We start from the raw sequence: 22,788 nt of genomic DNA, 5'->3' as shown, positions 1-22,788 counted from the left end.
GAACTAAGTGTGGCATAATTAAAAAAATGATTTTTACCCTAATTAATTATTTATTTATTTTTCAGCCTGAAGGAATTCTGATAAAATCTCCAAAGAATATAACCCTTAGCCCCAGTGAGCACGGTAAGATTAATACCTTTGTCGCTGTATTATGAAAACAACGACAACAACAATTTACTTAGTATTAGTAAAATTCTACAATCCCTAATCATTTTTCTAACTGCTTCTTCATTTCAGATGGTAGACAAGAGGAAACTATCAACAGTGGAATTCCTAAAAAAGATCTTGTCCCAAACACACCTACCAACACAGAGATCTCTGTGAATGGTGAGGCATTATATTTGGGCATTTCAGTGTATTGTGCCTCTAAAAGGGTCCTGTTTAGATGGTAACCCTTGATTCACAAATCTAGGTTAGAGCTCTCATGAGTTAGATTCGAGTTAGGGTGAGTTATACACAGCCAGGATGTTGAAATTGTAGATCAATACAAATATCTGGGAACTGTATTTGAGTGTGTTTTTCACTCTCATGTGACACTGGGAATGTTGTTGGAATTTGCTTTGTTGAAATTGTCTGCTATTACAAAAACTCCACCAACATGGGTCTGCTGTTGTTTGCTAATGGCAGTTAGTAAATGGCCCAAGGCTGTTGTGGTGTTAGCATCAGGGGGAATGTAAAAAGCAGTGATTACAATGACTGTAAACTCCCATGGCAGACATCTTACTGACAAAAACTCCACATCTGGGGAGGAGTAAGTGTCACTTATCACAGCGTTTGTGCACCAGTTGTTACTTGTGTTGTATGTACTGTACTAAGCACAGTGGGTTAAGCCTGGCAAACAAGGTAATGTGAGTCCACGTGGCTGTGCTGATGCTTGGAACTGGGTGGCAAAGAAAATCTTATGGACACATAGCCTCAACTTTTCAGCTTTAAAATATGTTTACTCTAAATGTCCAATGCCTGACCCTAAATGTCAAAGTTTGTGTGTGTGTGTGTGTGTGTGTGTGTGTGTGTGTGTGTGTGTGTGTGTGTGTGTGTGTGTGTGCGTGTGTGCATACTAGGAGGAACGCAGATGGGCATGCTGGTGGAGAGCGCAGTCAGTGGGAACTCTATGAGCAGGCTGATCTACAAGCCCTCAGGCTGCGGAGAGGAGAACATGATCCACATGACCTTACCTGTCATTGCTGCCACATATTTGGACAAAACCAACCAGTGGGAAGCTGTGGGCTTTGATAAACGTGATGAAGCCCTTCAACACATCAAGACAGGTAGACAAACAGCAACATTTAGTCATGGCTAAAGCCTTAGTGAAGTCCCAGACTAAATTTGGTTTTATTGAGGAGACCCAGTAAACAAGTTGTTTGTTTTTGTCCAGGTTACCAGAACCAGCTTAACTACCGTAAAAAAGATGGGTCCTTTGCTGTGTTTCAAAGGCACAGAAGCAGCACTTGGTGAAGAATCCATTATGACACTTCTTTCACTTTTTATGAATGTGCAAGGATATAGGATGTTTTTCACATTCTCTCCTCTCCTCTCCTCTCCTCTCCTCTCCTCTCCTCTCCAAGGCTGACAGCCTATGTAGCCAAGGTGTTTGCCATGGCCAGTAATCTGGTTGCAGTGCAAAACAATGTGCTCTGTGATGCCATCAAGTGGCTGACTCTCGAAACACAACAAACAGATGGTGTTTTTAATGAAGTTGGAGTGGTATACCATGGAGAAATGACTGTGAGTATAATGCCACGAAAAAGCTAATGAAGATGAAGACTTTTCCAAGTCACATGAAAAGAAGACAAATGTAATCGATGATGCTGATATTTACAGTACTGACTTGCTTGCATGTTTTATGTGTGCGTGTGTGTGTTTGTGCGTGCGTCTGTGGGTGCGTGCGCGCGTGCGTGTGTGTAGGGAAATGTGCGTGGCAGAGATTCAGATGCTTCTATGACTGCCTTTACACTCATTGCCATGCAGGAGTCACGCACTCTATGTGCTGCCACTGTTAATGTGAGTAACTTGAACACACACACACACACACACACACACACACACACACTGTTATCTCTTTTTCTATCTTACCCTCATTTCTTCATCTGTTCATTTCCATATATCTCCATATATCATATATAAGATGGGACTAGAGATGGGGATTGGGGACTAGTAAAGAAAAATCAGTCATTATCCTCTATTCAACTAGGCTAAAACAAAACAAGGGGCTATGTGGCTGTAGTGTCCCTACATGTGATTGGTGACTTCCTAGCAGTGTAAGTTGTTGATGTGCTTTAACAGTATGAGAGAAGGTTGGAATTTGACAAGGGAAGAGAGATATAGGCCTAGTTCATATGGCAGTAGCCCCTTACATAGACTGTTCAAGGCAAAGTTTCTTGCCCTGCTGTGTTGTAGGTTCAAACACAGAACGGCGTTAACCCAGCAGCAGAGGTAGTCACAAAGCTGAATCAATATCTGTGTAAACGGGGAGAACCAACAGGACAAGACTACACCAGTGTTGCCGGATTGGTTTGATTTTTTGTAGCTCAATATTTGCTCAAAATCTACCCAATTTGATTTAAAAAAAAAAAAAAATCTGATTTTTTTCTGATAACAACACAATACAAATTTTCAGGATCTCTCCTATCAAATGAAATTATCCAATACATCAATGACAAAGCTGACTGAAAAAATGTCTTAAAGCTGACTCACTTTTAGTATAGCCAGTTGGAGTATGAGGTCTGTGAATTGTATCATTTTCATTGCGGATATTGTCAACACCACAGGCCTTGTTTACATGTGTTTTTATTTTGGCCTGTAGTTCTTTTAGTGCAACTGGGGAGTCTAGCAGGTTTTGATAGTTGTTCATGGTTGGCTATAAACTTTGTAGTTTGTCTTGTATGTGTTTTTACTGTTTATTCTTCTCTCTTTGACCAAAAAGACTGGAGAGGTCCTTAACCCATACATCTTCATTTTGGATGGGTAGATCCTCATGTCTTTGTTTTAGAGTGAGAGAGAGTTTTACTAATGTTTCACCACAGTTAAGATGCATGCTTTGGATGTCTGGTTCTCCGTGTTTTTGGTTTGACAGATTCCTTACCTGCTTGTTTTTTGGCATCTTTATTTGAGGCTTTCCACCTCTTCGTTGGTGTTTGTCTCCCTGTTCGCTGAGTGTGCCAGGTTCCTATCTTGTCCTGACATTCATGTCCCCACAGACTATGATGTGGCCATGAGCCTGGAAATGGTTAACTTCCTCCTCCAGGATGGAGAGCATGTTGTCTTTAAAATATGGGGATTCAACTGGGGGGATATAGGTAGCACACAGCAAGGCAAGAACACATACCAGGAAGTTAAGGCAAAGATACAGGATATAAAGAAGATTATCCATTATCACTGGCGCAAAGGGTAAGAAAATGGAATGCACTTTCTGCCTCTCAGCATCTCTGCAGCAAAAAGCGCCAACAGAGAGCAGTGAGTTGAAACAGAGCAAGTTTCAAACAAGCTCACTTTTCTCCTTGTTTTGTTTGTAAAATATCAATTTAGCTTCAAAATATTTGGAGGACCAGTGGCTTGTGAAAAACAGGTCCAAAATTTCCTTTAGTGAACATGGGACATAAAAATGAGTCATAACCTGTACTGAGGCCCATCTTCTTCCATAGGAATCAATAGACCAAATGATATAAATGCAGGAAAGGACTTGGAATGTTATCTGAGTTATCGTAACAAGCAGAAAAGGTAAGTATTTCAAAATTAATCCATGAATGAAATCAAGGAAGACATAACTTAAGGATCTGGGCCAAACATCAGTTTTCTCACCCCCCTTTCCTACTTCTAATGCCTTCGTTCAGATTCCTATCTGTCCAGCTCTCCTTCTTTCTTTCTCTCCACTCTTTATCTCTCGACCCACAATACAAATTACACATGGTTTAAATAAAATCATACAGTCTTCTGATTTATATTTTCCATGTGTCCAGAGTCTTCCTGGCAGTATAGACAAAGCAGTTGGTTACCTGGAAAGGCGTCTGCCCAGCCTCACCAACCCATATGCTGTTGCCATTACATCCTATGCCCTGGCCAATGAAAACAAACTAAACCGAGAGATCCTCGACCGGTTTACAACCTCAGGTTTCTCATATGACCAAATTCCTACACATAATCAGAATATCTACATGCATAGTCAATAGATTAAAAATACTGCATGGATTATGGATGCTGCCTAATGACTATATAGTTCAGGGATTGCAGGTTATTGTGTGTGTGTGTGTGTGTGTGTGTGTGTGTGTGTGTGTGTGTGTGTGTGTGCGCATGTTCCTTAGGCTTCACTCACTGGCCTGTGCCTGGAGGACATGTTTTCACACTGGAGGCCACAGCTTATGCTCTTCTGGCCTTGGTCAAGGTCAAGGTGAGAATATCCACTTCACGTGATTCACTAGCTTATGCAGCACAGTTAAAATGTACAATACAGTTACCATCCGTTGTATCTCATTGACTGTGTGATCAAAGGCTTTTGAAGATGCCAGACCCATTGTCAGATGGTTCAACAAACAGAAGAAAGTGGGCGGCGGCTTTGGATCCACTCAGGTAATACACACGTCTCTTTGTCTTTCTTTGGCAATATATTTGTAGGTCTCTGTTTTAGTACTATGGGACTACCTAGCTATGGTCAAAGTCTCTCATTCAGTCTTATTCTCCTTTTCTCAATTTAAATTTCAATGAGTTGTATTGATTGATTTCTATTATTTACATGTTAAGTACTAAAAATGCCCAGCCCCCATGGGTTTATGGCGCGTATGGCGGCATGCACTGTCATCCCTCTCAAGAACTGTGCAACTTTATGTCATGTGTGTGTTTTACGTATTGCACTCTGCACTTTGGATCCAGAGAAACGTGATTGTGGCCCTTTGTATGTATCTTACATATATATGGCTGAAATGACAGAAACAATAAACTTGAACATGAACTATATGGCACACCAAAATTACAGTTGCAGTGTCTCATCACATTTTATTTCATCACAAAATTGCACACCACCATACAGCTTGCTCTTAAACAAGATATTCTGCTTTTTCTCCCAAGCTTGGCATACAATCTGCCACAAAGAGGCTCTGTTCCTTAAGTACAACTCAAGTTTTTCATCATTATCCAGCCAAAAGAAATTAGCACAAGTATAGAGGTACTGGGTGTCCATAAACTCTCTTAACAATTTAACAAATTTATTACAAAAGCAAATGAATAGACAAATCTGTGTAAATTATTACAAAATGAGGAGTAGATATTGAAGTTTTTTTGCCTCATTTAATACACCTCCATACAGGCACCATTAGTTGCACAAAGCACATCAAGACAGTACTTGATTTCTTGACATGTTCGCTGTAGCATAGCTTTATGTGTGCTAAAGATGGGCATGTAACTCTGGACAAAAGAGCACTTACTACCAGAGTCCAGTGTCGGTCCTTGCAAACTGCACCAATGAGGATGTTATACCTCAAGTCATCCAGCTACAAAAATTTGAATTGTTAAAATACTGTAAACATCCTGAATAACGAATGATGAGGATTACAATAATGGTGCTCACTTTTCTCAAGCCCTGGGATGTGCCGTTCCAAACCGCTGTCATCTCAAACGTGTCTATCACAAAGATGTCAGCTGGCACCAGAGATAAGTAGGAATTTATCACCTGCAAAGAGCTAACTTCATCATTAATGGGTTAATGTGGTTCAACAAAATTGAACAACTTGCTTAAAGCTGAATACATATCCTATGTGAATACATACTCACTCTCTTATTATTTTCCCGGGGCAAGGCTCTCGAGGTCAGCAGTAAAAATTTTGTAAGGGACAAATTTGGCCCACAGAATCTCCCCTTTCCCCTGATCCCAGATGTCAGTCACTGGAAGGAAAATTTCAGTTTCAGGCAGCGGAATGATAAATTAAATACAGTACATTATGTTCAATATTTTGTAAGTTTTACATATGAAAACCGTTGGGGGTGTGACAGTAAATGTCGTTTCTATGTGGCTGCATGTTTCGGCTGAGGAGATGGGAGAGTGTGTGATGGGAGGGGTACCAGTGCAGGACATCATGGATGAGGAGGCTGGAGAATTTATTACAGGGGAGACAGCATCAAGTCCTTTCTCCAAATTACCGGGGGGAGTCCTTTGGGTTGCTGTTATGTGGTTTGACTCCAGAGGAGAGGGCCCTTCAACTTTTCTGAGTTGAGCAGGAACCCTCTCCTCTGAATCAACAAAATGAATAAGGTGGTCAATGTTCGCGGTTGTGCTGATTGTTGTGTTTTTGCTATGGAGTATGACCTTTTTGTCTTCAAGGATGATGATAGTAAATGGTCCAATCATATCTGCTTCCATTTTACCCCCCTTTCACTGTTGTTCTTGAATATTTTTTAAAACCCCTTCTTTAAAATTGTCATCCTGACCTCTCTCCGCTTTCCTTTTCATTATTTTTGTTGTGATTTTATTATGTTTTGCCTGGACCTCCTCATAAACAGCTTTCTGATTTTGTAAACCGTGACATACGCCCTCCTCAATAATCAGGGCCTCCACCTTGTCTTCATTTATCTACAAGAGCAAAAATATAAGTGCATTAATATAAAGTCAGCACATCTACTGCTACATCTACATGTGTCAAAAGATTCTTTGCCCCTCTTACCTCATAATTGCATGGTACCTCAGAGGGGTATCTGGCCTCCCTACCGAACATCAGGTAATATGGACTGTATTTAGTTGTCAAATGTTTTTTTGTCCTGATCCCAAACATGGTCGCAGCCAGATACTGGTCCCATTTTTGGGGTTGATCCTTGGCCAGCTTGCTCAGACATCTAAAATATTAAATTATATGTTGGTGACATATTAACTTCATATATTCAAAATTAGCTATACTAACTATACTAAAGTAACTTAGTATTGTGATATGCTATCTTGCGCCAGAGTCCCTAAACCCGTTATTTGGGGATTTAGCATTGCGCAAGAGGCGTTCCCCTGCAAAAGTTGCTATCTTGCGCACCTGCCGTTATCCGTAAAACACCTGCGCTACCCGTTATATTATGCATAGGCGTGGTTTGGGCGTTACGCCAATTAAACCGATCAGTGTGCCAGGTGCCATTGCCTTTAAGGGCAGGTTGCGCTATCCTAAATCCGCAAACCGAAACCTGTGATGGCAGATTGGGTCATGCCTCCAATTGAGCTGAGTGGGTGTTGGAATGACCCACTAGCATAGAAAAATAGCGCCACAGTAACCCTAACAGCAATGGGCAAGGCATACGGACAGCTGGCAGCGGTGTCTACATCATCTGCAACCAGGTGACATAATTCCGTCACTGCCTGATGGGAGGTGCAGTTTTGTGGAGCTGCATGTGCACTTCCACGTCCACATGTGTCCAAGTATACGCGCATTGAAGTCTCCTGGGCGTGCTCTTGTAAAAGCCCAAATGGGATAGCAGGTGGTCCTGAGCACCTGCTATCCGCTTTCCCTAAAGTGTGTGCTCAAGATAGCAATTGTAGGGAAAGCACATAAAACACGCCCACGGACACACCTCCAGGCCCCTCCTCTTAATCCCAAACTTTGAATTGTGTCCCCAAGTGCAGTCACAAAAACCATCAAGCGCAACGACGAAACTGGCTCACATGACGACCGCCCCAGGAAAGGGAGACCAAGAGTCACCTCTGCTGCTGAGGACAAGTTCATCCGAGTCACCAGCCTCAGAAATCGCAAGTTAACAGCACTTCAGATTAGAGCCCAGATAAATGCCACACAGAGTTTAGTGGCAGACACATCTCTACACTGTGCAGAGAAGACTGTGCGGATCAGGCCTTTATATTATGGTCAAATAGCTGCTAAGAAACCACTACTAAGGAAAAGCAACAAGCAGAAGAGATTTGTTTGGGCCAAGAAACGCAATTTCCAGTGGAAGTCTGTGCTTTGATCTGATGAGTCCAAATTTGAGATCTTTGGTTCCGCCCGTCGTGTCTTTGTGCGATGCAGAAAAGGTGAACGGATGGTCTCTACATGCATGGTTCCCACCGTGAAGCATGGAGGAGGAGGTGTGATGGTGTGGGGGTGTTTTGCTGGTGACACTGTTGGGGATTTATTCAAAATTGAAGGCACACAGAACCAGCATGGCTACCACAGCATCCTGCAGCGACATGCCATCCCATCCGGTTTGCATTTAGTAGGACCATCTATTTTTCAACAGGACAATGACCCCAAACACACCTCCAGGCTGTGTAAGGGCTATTTGACCAAGAAGGAGAGTGATGGAGTGCTGCGGCAGATGACCTGGCCTCCACAGTCACCGGACCTGAACCCAATCCAGATGGTTTGGGATGAGATGGACAGCAGAGTGAAGGCAAAAGGGCCAACAAGTGCTCAGCATCTCTGGGAACTCCTTCAAGACTGTTGGAAAACCATTTCAGGTGACTACCTCTTGAAGATCATCGAGAGAATGCCAAGAGTGTGCAAAGCAGTAATCAAAGTAATTGATTGAAGAATCTAAAGTATAAAACATGTTTGGAGTTATTTCACACTTTTTTGTTTACTACATAATTCCATATGTATTCATTCATAGTTCTGATGCCTTCAGTGAGAATCTACAATGTAAATAGTCATGAAAATAAAGAAAAAACATTAAATGAGAAGGTGTGTCCAAACTTTTGAATGGTAGTGTAGAATCCTTTGTTCACTTACCCATTTGCGGATGTCAGCTTCCATGCCAGGCCAATAATACCTTCATGCCCCAACAGTGCTGCAGTGGAAAGTCTTGAAAATATCATCTGCCTCCTCTGCTGAAAGGACCACCTTGGCAAGATGTTAATCTTTATTTTTCTGCCTCCTGCACATGTAGAACAGCTCTACATCTGGAGAGGGTGTAGCTTATGAATTACTGTAGACCAAAATGTCATTGATAAACAATTTTTTGTGGTTTTATGGGATTACTTACCCTTAACAATGAATTTTTTAGCTCTCCTTTTTTATAACGAAACGTTCTTGTTTGTTGGATCCTGTGGGGAATCTATTATGGACTGTAAAATCCACCAGCTCCGTTTTGGGTCCATTTCTGGTTCACCACTATCACTTGAGCCATGTTTCCAATCTCTCTGTTAATGGGATTGTGGGTAATGGAATAATTGGATAATTGTAAGAAAGAAAACCAACATAAACCTATGTGGTAATGTGGTTAACATTTTAAATAGTACATTAGTTAACATGCATAATGATGTGAAGATGGTGTCAGGCGTGCGATGTGACAGATTTATTGTAGTCACTATAGTTAATTTTCCCCTAAATATTCTCCAAGCAGACAAAATCTCTGATCCTTGAAAAAGGTGGAGCTTCAGAGGTGCTACAAAGTGTGTGTGTGTGTGTGTGTGTGTGTGTGTGTGTGTGTGTGGCAGTTATCATCGCAGTAACAGCGGTCACAAGTTAATCTGGCAAAAGTATTAAGGTCCCACAAGAGGCTGTGTGGTTGTTGTTGCCTGACATTTGCTAAGTGGTTGGACTCCACCTTGTAGTAGGCACGCTAACCTGGTGGTCTAAGCAAATGGCTCATAATGCTTCATTTAGGTTTCACAGCCGGTATCGAACCCCGGGTGGACAATTTTTATTTTGAAGAAAATAAGGCAAAAAATGGAGTAGATTTCTGATCCCCTGACATTTACAAACAAAGGTAACCAGTTAACATGAAAACCGGTTCATCTGTAACAGCAGAAAGTGCACAAACAGAAGTATACCACCAAACAGGGATGCCTTACCGAAACACTCTCAGTGGGCTAGGGATGCTAACCGGTGGCCGTTTGACTGGTTGTTGACCATTTGAACTTTAACCGAATAATCTTGTCGGTTAATTTTAAGGCCGAACGTGTCGTCGCCGACACAAATGTGCATGTGCCAGCTCTGCCGGGCTTGGATTACGTCATTACGCACAGAGCTCAGCTCGGTAGGGACAGACCGGAGAAACGAGCCAAGCTTATGGTGATCACATATAGTTTTGAACAAAGTCTGCAAGAGTCATAAAACCACCAAGCAGACTCATCGAGGAATCTGGAGACAATATTTTTCACGACGAGAGAGAGATTTCTTCTACACAAGCAACATGTGTAAATTACATAATGTTTGTAGGATATCATGTAAGCTATGTACAATATTTGACTTCGGAATGAATGGTGTTCCATATTATCTTATGTCTGAATTGGTTTTGGGCCTGCTGAGGGGGACATCCGTGGTACAGAACGGACACGGTCACGTTCTTGACTGTCTGTAAACTTTACAGACAGTCAAATAATATTCTCGGTTAACCGAAATAAATTGATTAATGAGGCCCGGCAGTCGACCAAGAAAATTTTCCATTTTCGCCATCCCTACAGTGGGCAAACTACCAGGCAGCCATATACAGGAGGTGCTTGCAAAGTCAGCCAGATATACCCCTGCCAACAGCCAATGGCTCGAAGATCAAGGGAGACTTCTTTGGGATTGACTGGATGACACAACACCCAGCCCCTGTTGGCATATTGGGGCTCGTGTACTGCTCCTGTAAAAAATACACAATGTGTGGAAGGGAGATGTACATGGAAAATGAACGGGCTACCATGCACAGACATGTGTCTTTGTTTAGACTGTGAGAACATTTCAAACTTGCCTTTGGGCAAGTTAAAAAAGGAACTGTCTAAACTAAGACTGATAAATTAGTAAGATTCAGTTAAGATCTTTACCACTTCAATCTCTGTCTTGTCTGGTCACTTACATAAGTGAAGATAAAACTAACTTTGCTGTAATACAGTCTTGGGTTTCGTCTGGGTTACAAACATGTCCACTGTTTATTTCCACAGAGCTACAAACCAAAGAGCCTAATTTACAGTCTAGTGTTACAACATGCTAGCATGCTATCGCCACATTAGACGACGTATAGTAGGCTATTTAAATACAATGAAAGTGCTTTGTGCGGGTATCCAGTAGTGACTACAAAGATTTAGTATGCTGAGTATTGCTACAACATGAAATAATCAATTTAAAAAGAAATTTAAACCTTACCAGACAGCAGTATCTCTGTAGCCGTATTTACTTCCTATTTGGACAAGTATCATTGGCAGACTTCAAGTCAGGTGACGCCGAAACTTGTTGTTGATTGGTTTGCGGTATAGCACTGAGTAGTTAATCAAACGTAAGCTCTGTTTTCATAAAACGTGATCGCATTGCCAACAAACGGAAACATGTTCTGAAAAAATATATTAATATACTGTGAAAAGCTACTGTATCGCTGAGAATTGATCATTTCAAAAATGAAAGCATATATCAACTTCCAGCCCACCTTCTCCCACCCTCTCTCTCTCTCTCTCTCTCTCTCTCTCTCTCTCTCTCTCTCTCTCTAGGCTACCATGATTGTGTACCAGGCAATAGCTGAGTATTGGACTAATGCTAAAGAAATAGAGTATGAGCTGCATGTGGACATCTTATTGCCAGGCAGGACAAAGCCTGACCGTTACCATTTTAACAAGGAAAACTACTATGCTACTAGAACATCTAAGGTGAGATCACACACACACACACACACACACACACACACACACGCATATACACGTACCTACATAGGATACATAGGAACATACAGACATGGGTAGGAATGGACACTTCATGGGGTAGGAATGAAGTGTGTGTGTGTGTGTGTGTGTGTGTGTGTGTGTTGTGTTGTGTGTGTCTGAATTTCCACAGTTCAAAGATATAAACCAGAATGTGACAGTGACTGCCACAGGAACAGGAGAAGCAACACTGACAGTGAGTACTACACATTTTTAATAGTTACAAAATGGTATGGCCAGTTTCCTTGAGAAACACACAGTGCAGATGGCAGTATGTAATAATATTATGGACTCTGTGTCTCTCTGTCTATGTGGCAGCTGGTGTCGCTGTATTATGCTCTGCCTAGAGAAAAGGAGAGTGACTGTCAGAGGTTTAACCTCTCTGTGCAGATGCTCCCAGGTGAGTTGTTGCCATCTGTCTGTCTTCCACTGCCTCTGTTTGCCATTATCTGTTGATTTTTCTCTTCAGCTGACTGTTTGCCGTGTTTGTATCTGTTTATCCACCTGTTTGTCTGTCACCACATTAGCTATCTTCTTCTTCGACTATTAAATCCTAATGCTCTGTTTATCCAATGTTCTGCTCCTCCAGTGAAAATGGATGAAAATGAGAAGATATACAAGCTGAAAATAGAGATTCTGTAAGTATTGGAAATGTCAAGGTGTCATAATAACAATCATAACTGTGGTTTCACCTTCAACACTCCATTGTAACTTGGTGCTCCTTTGCACACATTTGCCACAAGATTTGTTCAGTGTTACCCAAAACAAATGCTTTTTTAAAATGTATTGTTGTATGTTGACATACTGCGTGGCACTCAGTGATTAGCCTCACAGCAAGAAGGTCCGGGGCGTTTGAACCGCAGCCGGCTAAGGTCCTTTCTGTATAGGAGTTTGTGTTAGCTGGGCGGTGTACATGCTATGGATGGACGTGTACTTCCGCCTTTCAATTCAAGAGTAACATTTAGGTTACACATGGTCTCTGTTTTGTTCATGTATATTAAAATAGTAACAGCACAACCAGGCTTGGTAAGGCTGATATGTAGTGATCAATGTCAGGCCTTGCAGAATCCCAGTAGTTGTATCTTCTCCCTCCACGCTCTCCAAGCTAAATTCATCCTTGAAACATGGACCCAAACTGTTACAACATGTGACCTGTCCAGGTTGTTTCCTTTCACCTAATGTATACTGAGATATGCTTCAGCCCCTCACGACCTTTACTGAGATAAGCAATAGTGCAAAATAATTGAATGAATGAATGACTCCTTGTATGTAAAGTATGAAAGCTTTGTAAAAGTTAGTGAATTCGATATTTGACTGAGGGCAAGTATCCGTTTTTGGTCTGCTTCTCATCCTTAATTTTCTTTTACTGATTTTGTTCACCCCCTGTATATAGGTATATGGATAAAGACAGAGATGCAACCATGTCAGTCTTGGATATTGGCTTGCTAACTGGTTTCACAGTTAATACAGATGACCTGGACTTAGTAAGAGCCTAAACACTCCCACCCATGCATACAGACTGTAAAGACCAATGTTCAAGTTTCTTAGAAAAAGATGCATTTTTAATATTTGATATTGTGATTAGTTTTCTCAATCTGTGTATGCATATGTTCTGTTTGTGTAGCTATCCAAAGGTCATGACCGCACTATTTCAAAGTATGAGATGAACAAAGTCCCATCAGAAAGAGGCTCACTCATCATCTACTTGGACAAGGTAAAGCCACTCCTGTGTGTATGTCTCTCTCTCACACCTGTCTCTGTCTATCTCTGCCTCACTTTTATTTTCATCCCTTCATAGGTGTCCCACAAACGACCAGATGAGATCACTTTTAGGATCACCCAGAACATAAAAGTGGGAATCTTACAACCAGCAGCCGTGTCTGTCTATGAGTACTACGACCGTGAGTCCCAAAGAGACCTCAAGACACACCCTGTGCCACAGACATATGCAAACATGCTTTGCACACATATACATGGATGTGCATTGGAAATACACCTGCATTTACACTTCTGTGGTCACAGTGTATCCCTGACCACCTCAAGAAATGGTTTGGGCAATCAGATCACAATCTGTCCTCAATGGGGCATTTATATCTGTTTTTTATGTGGTTGCAAGGTTTTGATCATGGAATGTCTTTTGATTGAGTGCGGATGGCAGCAGCTCCTGAGATATACAACTAGCAGGAAGATGCATGTCATCCAAATTTTGGCAGAGCTCAGTCTTTTACAGGATTTTTTTATCCATGATGACCAATAGATGAACAAACTTATACAATTGGGAGTTATACGTTACACAAAAATAGACTTTGTTCAGAGCACCAGTAGTCTAGTCATTTTATGAAAAAACCTAGGACAAATTGCAAGAGAAGCAAACTCAACTGATTTTGTATCCTCAGTTTGTCCTGAGTGAGGGAAAAAAAAGTCCCAAGAAATCCCATTGGTGGAAAGTTTTGAAAATCACCTACTTATGATCACATATTACCAAAAAACACTGTTTTTAAAGGGGTTCAAAATTTTACTTTCAGATATCACTATATCACTATAAAAATTCACAAGTTGATTACACACATAAAGACAAGAAAAAAGTCAATTACAAGTTCTTTGAATTATTCTTTTTACACATGCATATCACACATTATCTGATTTGATATGCGCTAATAAGGAATATAAGGAATAAATGCCAGAACAGATATTTAAACAGCGAATTAAAAGGTTACTATATCTATAGTAACCTTTTAATTCACTGTTATATAGTAACCTTTTAATCCAAGGTTACTACATATTCATGTTAATCAGAATGATATTTCATAATTTGTGAAAAAGCGTCAATTGGTAATGGGTAAGATTTCAGTGTTTTGTTTTGTGGTCATTTTTAATGGGTTAATTTACTAAAGATGTATCCTATTTACTTGATTGATATATTACTTACATTACTTTGTTGCAATGTTTTCGTTTGTCACATACACACAGCCTGTATTGCAAGATTCAGCTCAATTTGAGGATTACCTGCATGTTTAGATGTGAAGGCATTTTTGAATGTGCAGTGTGTGGTGTGGGTGTTACAGGCCATGACACACTTGCCTCAAGTAGAGCCTGCTAGTGGACATGTGCCATTTTGGTGTGTGCCATGTGTGCACCATTCTGGTTTATGCTGCAGTATCGGTTTTGAGGAGAACTGAAGTTTCATGAGGGTCTGAGCCCCACTGGGCTGAGCGCGAAGCACAAACAGGCATTGCAACGCAGAGTTTTTTTCCACTAATAAAAGTGGTACTGCAGCCTAAATTGTGAAGTGGTGTTAAATGCACCTTTTCACATATACCATAATCCTTCAATTATTCATCCCAAAACAGCAGGCAAATATGTTTCCCTCCTTTTGTAGAGACACCTTGTGTGAAATTCTACCAGCCAGGGAGGACAGGTGGGCAGCTGCTTCAGCTCTGTCAAAAGGACGAATGTATATGTGCTGAAGGTAAGCAGTATTACATTCCCCTGATTCCTGAGTTGTATCGGTTCCACATTCTCATGTATTGTGTGGAAGTGTTCATTTGGATTATGACTTAGTGAATCAGATGGCCATGATCAAGATCAAGATACTCACTGATCAACCATATCCTGAAGATGGGTTTTATTTTATTTTTTTATCATTGTGGGAGATGTTAATCCAACTGAGATAGAAGTGATTCTCTCTCTCTCTCTCTCTTTCACTCACACACACACACACACACAGACACACACACACACACACACACACACACACACACACACACACACATACACAAATGCTTATTTGATTCAGTAAGTTGCAGTGTATTGATTTTGTGCTTTTCTATGGTGTTTTTCCAGAGAATTGCAGCATGCAGAAGAAGGGCAAAATTGACAATCAAGAGCGTACCGATAAGGCTTGTGAGGTTGAACATGACGGCAAAATAGAATATGGTAAGACTGTGTTTGTGTGTGTGTGTGTGTGTGTGCGTGTGTGTGTGTAATTAAGCGTGTAAACAAATATTTTATGCTAACACCATACAACCTGTCTGTGCTCAGTGTACAAAGTGAGGCTGGAAAAATTTGAAGCTGAAATATCCACTGACATTTACAAGATGCGGATAGAGGAGGTCATCAAGGAAGGTGGGTATTCATCTCCCTTGAATTTAAACTTTCCCTTGATGTTTCCTCTCAGGAGCCTTAAAGTTGACAACTTTAACTGTTTAATTTTTTCTGAATTAACACTGGAGTAAATTGTCATGAATAATAAGAGAATGCAATTTGTCATTCATTTACCCAAGTGTGTGTCATCAGCGAGAATTTGAGGGAAAACAGACAAAAAAGTGGGTTGGAATCCAGTTGTGTTCCACTCCCCTGTAATACGACTGTCACATTCAGTTGATGTGTTCCACTGTGAGATCAGACAACACAGAGTCAATAAATCAGCTATTACACTTTCTTCTTGTGTTTACTTGTGTGTTCTGCCCTTATGGCAGAAAACGCAAGCTTAGTTTTTCCCTCAAGTTCCATGTATCCTATTAGTACGGTGCCCATGAGAGCTCAACAACATAAGAAAACACATGCAATCTGACAAAACACAAGCAAGTTAAGAAAACATCTTCATCAATTTTAGAACACATGCAGCATTTAGAAAACATGCTGCAAATTCAGACAACATGCAAAAAGACAAAACACAAGCAAATCAAGAACACATGCACAGCATTTCCACTGCAATTACAAATGACAACAGCAGTGTTTCAGGAGGACACTTAAAACTGATGAACATTCTGTTTACTGTAAACAGTGACTCCCAAAATTAATTTAAAGACCCTGAAAATGCTGTTTTCTTAATTTGCTTGCATTTTGCCTTTTTGCATGTGTTTTCTTACATTGCAGTGCATTGCGCTCTCAGGGCACACTTCATTTTACCCTGGGGTCACATCAGAGGGGTGCCTGAGTTACTCAAGGGCCCTCTGGTACCTTCATGGTAGAAACAAGAAGAACAAGAAGAAATACATGCATACATACTTGTTTCCCACCTTAGGATAAAAATTAAGCAAGAAAGTGTCTACTAGGGCATGACCCTGGTGTGATTAAATAGTTGTGAAACAATCAAAAAAAGAATGCTTTGGCGCTCAAAGCATTGAGAAGCAGGGGCGGGTGCTCCCCATCCCCATCCTCCCTATTCTTCCCACAGTTGTTCCAGGTAGACAGCTTTCTTTGCATGACTTGACATGAAATGTATAGTTTGAAGAGTACAGCGGTCTTTATATGTGTAGATATCAATTTAAATGTCTTTCTCATATTTCATTACAGGAAGTTATGATGTGGGTGCACAGGGGGGGCTGCGTGAGTTCCTTAGTTATCGGCACTGTAGGGAGTCTTTAAATCTGAAGGAAGACAAAACCTACCTCATCATGGGCACATCCAGAGATATGTATAGAATTGACGAGAGGGAAGGGTGAGTTTGCTGTGCATGTAAAATTGTCCGTCTCAAACATTTTTGCTGTTTCACACCTTCCTGGACAAGGCTATGCCATGCACTCACCTGCAGGTCAAGTGTGCCTACCTTGTTTGCTGTTTCTGATACCAGTGTTCTTTTTTTCCTTCACACCAAGATATTAACAATGTAAAACTGATGACAGCAATAAATTGACTGTACATATGTAGCTTCAAAGAACTGTGGCATTTAGGCAATTGGCATTTAGGCCAATTGTTTTTTCTGTGTTGTTCTCTTTAGGTATCGGTATATCCTAGGTGAGAGGATGTGGATTGAGCATTGGCCCTCAGAGGCAGAGTGTCAGACTGATGAGCACCGACCAGTGTGTGCGGGCATGGAGGAGCTGGTCCAGCAGTACACACTCTATGGATGTCAGCAGTAATGTACTCAAAGAACATGGGTGTTATATTTGTCTGCTGATTTTTTTTTTTTTTTTTTTTTTTTTTTTTCAAATCAAATCAAATATCAAATTTGTAATGCTGTAGAATTTTTTTAAGGTCTTGTGTTTTCCCTGCTCATTTTTCATTAAAGACCTTCTCCACTCAAAAAGAGTTTTCTTTTTATTTTAATGCTCTGGGCAAAGCTGACTTAGAGTTTACAGATTGGCAATCTGCCACTGCAGCACCATTTTCACATTCCCTCACTGAAGGGGCGTAGCCTGTCCTTACTTCCCTGAAATCTGGTATTGTGCATGCACATGCACTGGTGCAGCTTCTATGTTAAGTGGGAATAGCTGCTCACAGATTCCACAACATGATTAACATAATGTATTTTGGGGGAACTGTTGGTTACTCACAGTACGATGACCCAAAATAAATAGGCCTTTTTATATAAATCAAACAAGTGGGGTTAAAAGAATTCACAAAAAATATATAGCAGTTGAATCTCAGAGGCATCTTCCACAGTCCCTTAACTTAAGCACTTCTGCCTTCCTTAAGAGGTTCCTGAGATATGAGGTCACTGAGATATGCTGTGTCTTTGGTTCAGCACCAAAAACCACCAGTAGGTGCTGCCAAACTATTTACATTATAATAACTGAAAACAATGGGAAATTCCAGAATTCCAAGATTCTTAACAATGGCCCTAATAAGCACAATTTGTGACATCACAAATAAACAGAACCTATTAATGTCTACTATGCTAGAATATACATGTTAGTTAGACAGAAACATCTGATGATGAAACTAGCTCAGGTCAGCATTTTGGCGATGAAAGAGAAAACAGACAAATGCCAGCCATTCCCAGACCTCTGGAATTGCACAGAGGCAGGTGAGTTTTGTGAACCTAAACTTATATCTCAAATGTTTAACTCAAAGATATGACAAACACAAAATACAAATTAGACATGCTGTTACGCTCAGTTACCATGATAATGTTACAGTTCACTTGATAGTTGCAGGCTTGATATCAATAAATTGAGACATCAACAAGTCTGATTTTCATGCACACTATGCTCTTATTCAGAATCAGAGTCTGACTGAGGCTCAAGCATGTAGAGCTGTACTGCTCCATTGTTGTCTGTTGCCATGACCCTATGAGGTACAGTGTTTAGCAAGTAGTTTACTAGGGGAGGAAGTCCTGGGTCTGGGAGTATCAAGCCATTTTCATTAGTGTATGAAACATTTTGTGGAATAAAAATTAACTACAGTGTTTAACATCAGCATTATTATTAGGATTTAGAACACATCTGGAGGAGGGCTTTAAGCAGGCTCAAATTGATCTGCCTCATCTGTTTGTTTTTGAATCCCATCACTGCAAGTGATAAATAAGGGATACATATTAGCAAACTAAATTTCAAGTAGATCCATACATTGGACCAAATGTGTTAGAATGTAACAGAAACACAGAGTTTGGTTCGGACCAATACACACTTTATTTACATTGCTACATATTGCAAGACTGTATTATTGGCAGTGTGCAGCCTGGCTGAGAGCACTTCATCTTTCTTTTTTTTTTAAAAAAAAAGAGCTCTAAGGCTCTATTGTAGTTCAACTCAGCCAGAGGTGGCCCATTGATGCTGAGCAGCATGCATGCTGCCAGAAGGTCCCCCTGCAGGCTGTTCCTCAGGTCTGTCTTCACCTACACATAAATACAATTTAAAGTGAGTGGAACTTGGTAAATTGAGAAAAACCAAACCATCTCTGACTTACAGTTTACTATTTACGGAAGCCCTAAAGGGCCATACATAAATATATTTTATTTCCTCTGTTTTCTCGTGATAACGAGATAATTCCTCCGTTTTCTCGTGATAACGAGATAATTTTCCTCTGTTTTCCCGTGATAACGAGATAAATTTCCTCCGTTTTCTCGTGATAACGAGATATTTTTCTTCCGTTTTCTCGTGATAACGAGATAATTTTCCTCCGTTTTCTCGTGATAACGAGATAATTAAATCGAGATCTCGAGAAAACAAAGCGATTGTCTTATTAAATTATTGCAGGAAACATCAGTCAGTGTAGCAATGTCAGAGGAGCAGGAGAATATTGATCACTGCATCACTTATCTGTTCAATCAAGGCCTGACACAGGCTGAAATAGCTTTATGCTTTATGTCAGGGGTCACCAATCATGTGCCATGGAGGGCCGAGAGGCTGCAGGTTTTCATTCCAACCAAGACCTCCACCAGGTGATTTCACTGATCACCTGGAGCTAATCAGTGAAATCACCTGGTGGAGGTCTTGGTTGGAATGAAAACCTGCAGCCTCTCGGCCCTCCATGGCACGTGATTGGTGACCCCTGCTTTATGTGTCCAAGGAGACGTCAGTCAGCATGACATGTCACGTATGATGGAAATCTCAGGCCTATCACGTTTCATTCATTCATTCAAAACGGAGGAAAATTATCTCGTTATCACGGGAAAACGGAGGAAATAAAATATATTTATGTATGGCCCTTTAGGGCTTCCGTAACTATTAACCAAATGGCTAAAAAAAACGGCCCTGCCTCGAGGTAGGGACTCGGAGCGGCCCCGAAAAACTCCCGGGTGGGGCTTGGGGTTTACTTGGTGCTGACTGGATTTACTCACGGCGCGATGTGGTGTCAACAGAAAGCAAACAGCCGGGCGCTAGGCGTCCCTAGCAACACGGCCAACACTACCAAGCTAACGCTAACGTGCTAGCTAACGTTAGCTAACGCTAACAACACACTTTTTAGCTGGCATTTTTAGGGACGCTAACGTTTGCTTTAGGGAACGTTAGATAACGCTAACAACAGGCTTTTTTAACAACAGGCATTCTGATGCCCCGGTCATGGTCGTGCAACCGCCCGGTAACTTTACAGGAACCTTCCTCCTCCTCGGCCTCTCAGTGGAGTCATGGCAGGTGAGAGGGCAGAGCCAGAGGACGTTCCTGTAGCAGCTCCTGCCCCCCAGATACTACCAGGAACACTGCAGAAGCCCCAGCCACAAGCCATCCACAACCCGAAAAAGCTCCAGCCCCGTCATGTCATATTTGGCTTTGACTATGACTGAACATTTGCTCTCACTTTAAGGAAAAAAATTCGGGATATATATCGTATATCGATATTCAGCCAAAATATATCGGGATATGACTTTTGGTCCATATCGCCCAGCCCTACTGTCGGTCGCAATGCAATGTTAACATTAATAACATTAGGGTCGTTTTCACAGGCTTGAACAAAAAATGGATTAAACTTAATCTTGCTTAGGTACCTTGCTCTCGCCCTTTTCTCTCCCTCTGCTTGTTACCGCCTCTACTCTTGAGCGCGCAGCAGTAGGACAAAGCAGGCGGGTGATAACTCCGGTGCGTTTTCAAAATAAAATTAATTGCGGCGTAGTGTAACATGTCGTGATATTTAATTTATCATTTAAAACTCTGATCATAGTAAGTATATGTGCGCAAATATATGCTATGTGTGTATGTAGGGTCGTTTTCACAGGTCATTCATACAATATACTTTAAATTGTTAACACCCGAAAAAAAAAAAAAAAAAAAATCATCATTCCCAAGCCGTGGCGGCTTTTATTTAGCCGTGGCGGTGCGCCACGATCAATTACATGTAGCGGAAACCCTGACTTTGAGTGCAAAAAGGAATGGGCTTCATCCTGTTGGGGCACCAATTTGAGCAAGGCGAACTGTATTTCTAGCTGAATGGGGCCAGTGGTGCTGTACAATCCATTGTCTGCCATTTTCCTGTTCAGGACACTCAGAGCAGAGGGCTAGAGCGGAATCTGTGCTACATTTCGGGTAGCTGGGGCAAAGGGGGCCATTGCAGGGCCTATATGGTGGTACAGCGCACTTGAGGCAAAGAAAGAGTGCAATGTACAATGTCTTGTAGGACCCTTAGGTAAGAAACAGTACAAATTTAATGTAAGGAAAAAACATATAAAGACTTGCTTTTAGTCTCTGGGCTCTAGTTTCCCGGCGCAGCGCGGGGTGGCGCAGTGAGGCGAACCCCGCGCAGAGCTAGTTTCGACCGGCGAAACGGGAGAGGCGGACAGTGTCCAAGTTTCGCAGGCAGACTTGCGCCGAGATGGGAGTGGCGGCGCAGCGGGGGGAGGTGTCAACAGATTCAACTTGGCGCAGTGACAGTTTCGTGCTAAAAGGCTTCGCCGAGGTGCGCCAAAAGCTCGCCATCTGAAACCACGTCTACTTTCAGCGCAAGGCGGAGCGGAGCTGGCGCAGTGGAAGTTTGGCTGGCTGGCGCACATCACCAAAACCTCACAATCAGCATAAACAGTGCCAATCTCCTTTGATCTGACATCAGTTGTGACGGGACAGTTGATATGGAGATATATGTATGTGCTGATTGTGATCGTAGCATCGAATAGTGTTTTTTTCGGTATTTATTGCATCGTTCATGTGCCTGACATTCCGGAAGCCTGCCTGTGAGGTTTTGGTGACGTGTCCGCACTGCTCGCCGGTCTCCGCTCCGCGCCTGTCTCCTGTGCTCCGCTCCGCCTGCGGCAGTAGAGTTCCTTGTCTGATGTGTAAACTTTCATTACGCCTTCGCGCAGCGCATTTTAAAGGCGAGGACAGGGGCTCATTTGATTGGTTAAATGTGAATCGGCTGTGTCAAACCCACTCCACGCCTTCTCTCCTCCCTTGCGCCGGTAGGAGGGACGGCGGAGTACTTGCGCCACCGAGCATGGCGTGCCAAACTTGGAAAATCCGCCTGGCCACACCCAGTTGGCGAAGCGCATCTGCGCTACGCCCCCGCCTCGCCTGGTCTGCGAAACTAGAGCCCTCTATCTGAAAAGAACACTTGTGTACCTTCCAAAAAAAAAAAAAAAAGGGCAAGGGCATTCCATTGTTTCAGCTGGGCAGTTACCCCCCAAAGTTACTGATTACACTTCAGTGAATTGGCCTCGCCTTTCCCTTGGTTAGAATAGTTGTTGATGGCACAGGGTTCTGACCAGTAGTTGATTAGGCCTAGGTTGTAATGTTTTAGTAGCCAATTAGGCTACTTTGGTTAGGCAGCTTCTCAGCTGCCTAACCAAACCATGACCTGTGCTCTTTTTGCTAGCTATTAGGTCCAATGGGCTTTTCCATCCCTCATAAATAGATCCAACCTTTACGTTAAGGTTCAGGAAGGAGCTGAGATGTGTTACATATCTCAAAGTAACAGTTTTATTTCTACTGAACGCATGGTTACAGCACATGATATAGGCTACCAAAGTCTAATTTTTACAGATATTTGCAGGTATGAAACCAATTCAAAAACATTTCACCTGGGGGCGCACTGTTGGCTCACCGGCAAAGAGCGTGTACAATGTACCAAAG

At 41.8% G+C, this 22,788-nt stretch overlaps 2 protein-coding genes across 2 annotated transcripts in view; both read left to right on the top strand.

Annotated features, from left to right (window-relative positions):
- Window positions 1–17,430, top strand: part of LOC115362281 (complement C3-like) — a 34,701-nt gene extending 17,271 nt beyond the window's left edge. Inside the window, 21 exon segments of the mRNA XM_030056142.1 lie at window positions 66–123; window positions 238–327; window positions 1,065–1,268; window positions 1,376–1,451; window positions 1,566–1,725; window positions 1,906–2,001; window positions 3,957–4,107; window positions 4,299–4,384; window positions 4,486–4,563; window positions 11,360–11,515; window positions 11,700–11,762; window positions 11,885–11,966; window positions 12,156–12,204; window positions 12,960–13,050; window positions 13,191–13,280; window positions 13,365–13,467; window positions 14,946–15,035; window positions 15,410–15,502; window positions 15,608–15,691; window positions 16,865–17,009; window positions 17,289–17,430. Of these exon segments, the coding sequence (XP_029912002.1) occupies window positions 66–123; window positions 238–327; window positions 1,065–1,268; window positions 1,376–1,451; window positions 1,566–1,725; window positions 1,906–2,001; window positions 3,957–4,107; window positions 4,299–4,384; window positions 4,486–4,563; window positions 11,360–11,515; window positions 11,700–11,762; window positions 11,885–11,966; window positions 12,156–12,204; window positions 12,960–13,050; window positions 13,191–13,280; window positions 13,365–13,467; window positions 14,946–15,035; window positions 15,410–15,502; window positions 15,608–15,691; window positions 16,865–17,009; window positions 17,289–17,430 (2,187 nt within the window).
- The window catches only part of LOC115368903 (complement C3-like), a 108,344-nt gene that overhangs the window by 31,959 nt on the left and 53,597 nt on the right, over window positions 1–22,788 (top strand). The gene's annotated exons all lie outside the window — the stretch shown is intronic.

This window comes from Myripristis murdjan, chromosome 1, assembly GCF_902150065.1.
Source record: "Myripristis murdjan chromosome 1, fMyrMur1.1, whole genome shotgun sequence".
NCBI classification, from domain to species: Eukaryota; Metazoa; Chordata; class Actinopteri; order Holocentriformes; family Holocentridae; genus Myripristis; species Myripristis murdjan.
Note: the sequence above shows the minus strand (reverse complement) of the source record. Positions and strands in the feature narration are given on the sequence as shown.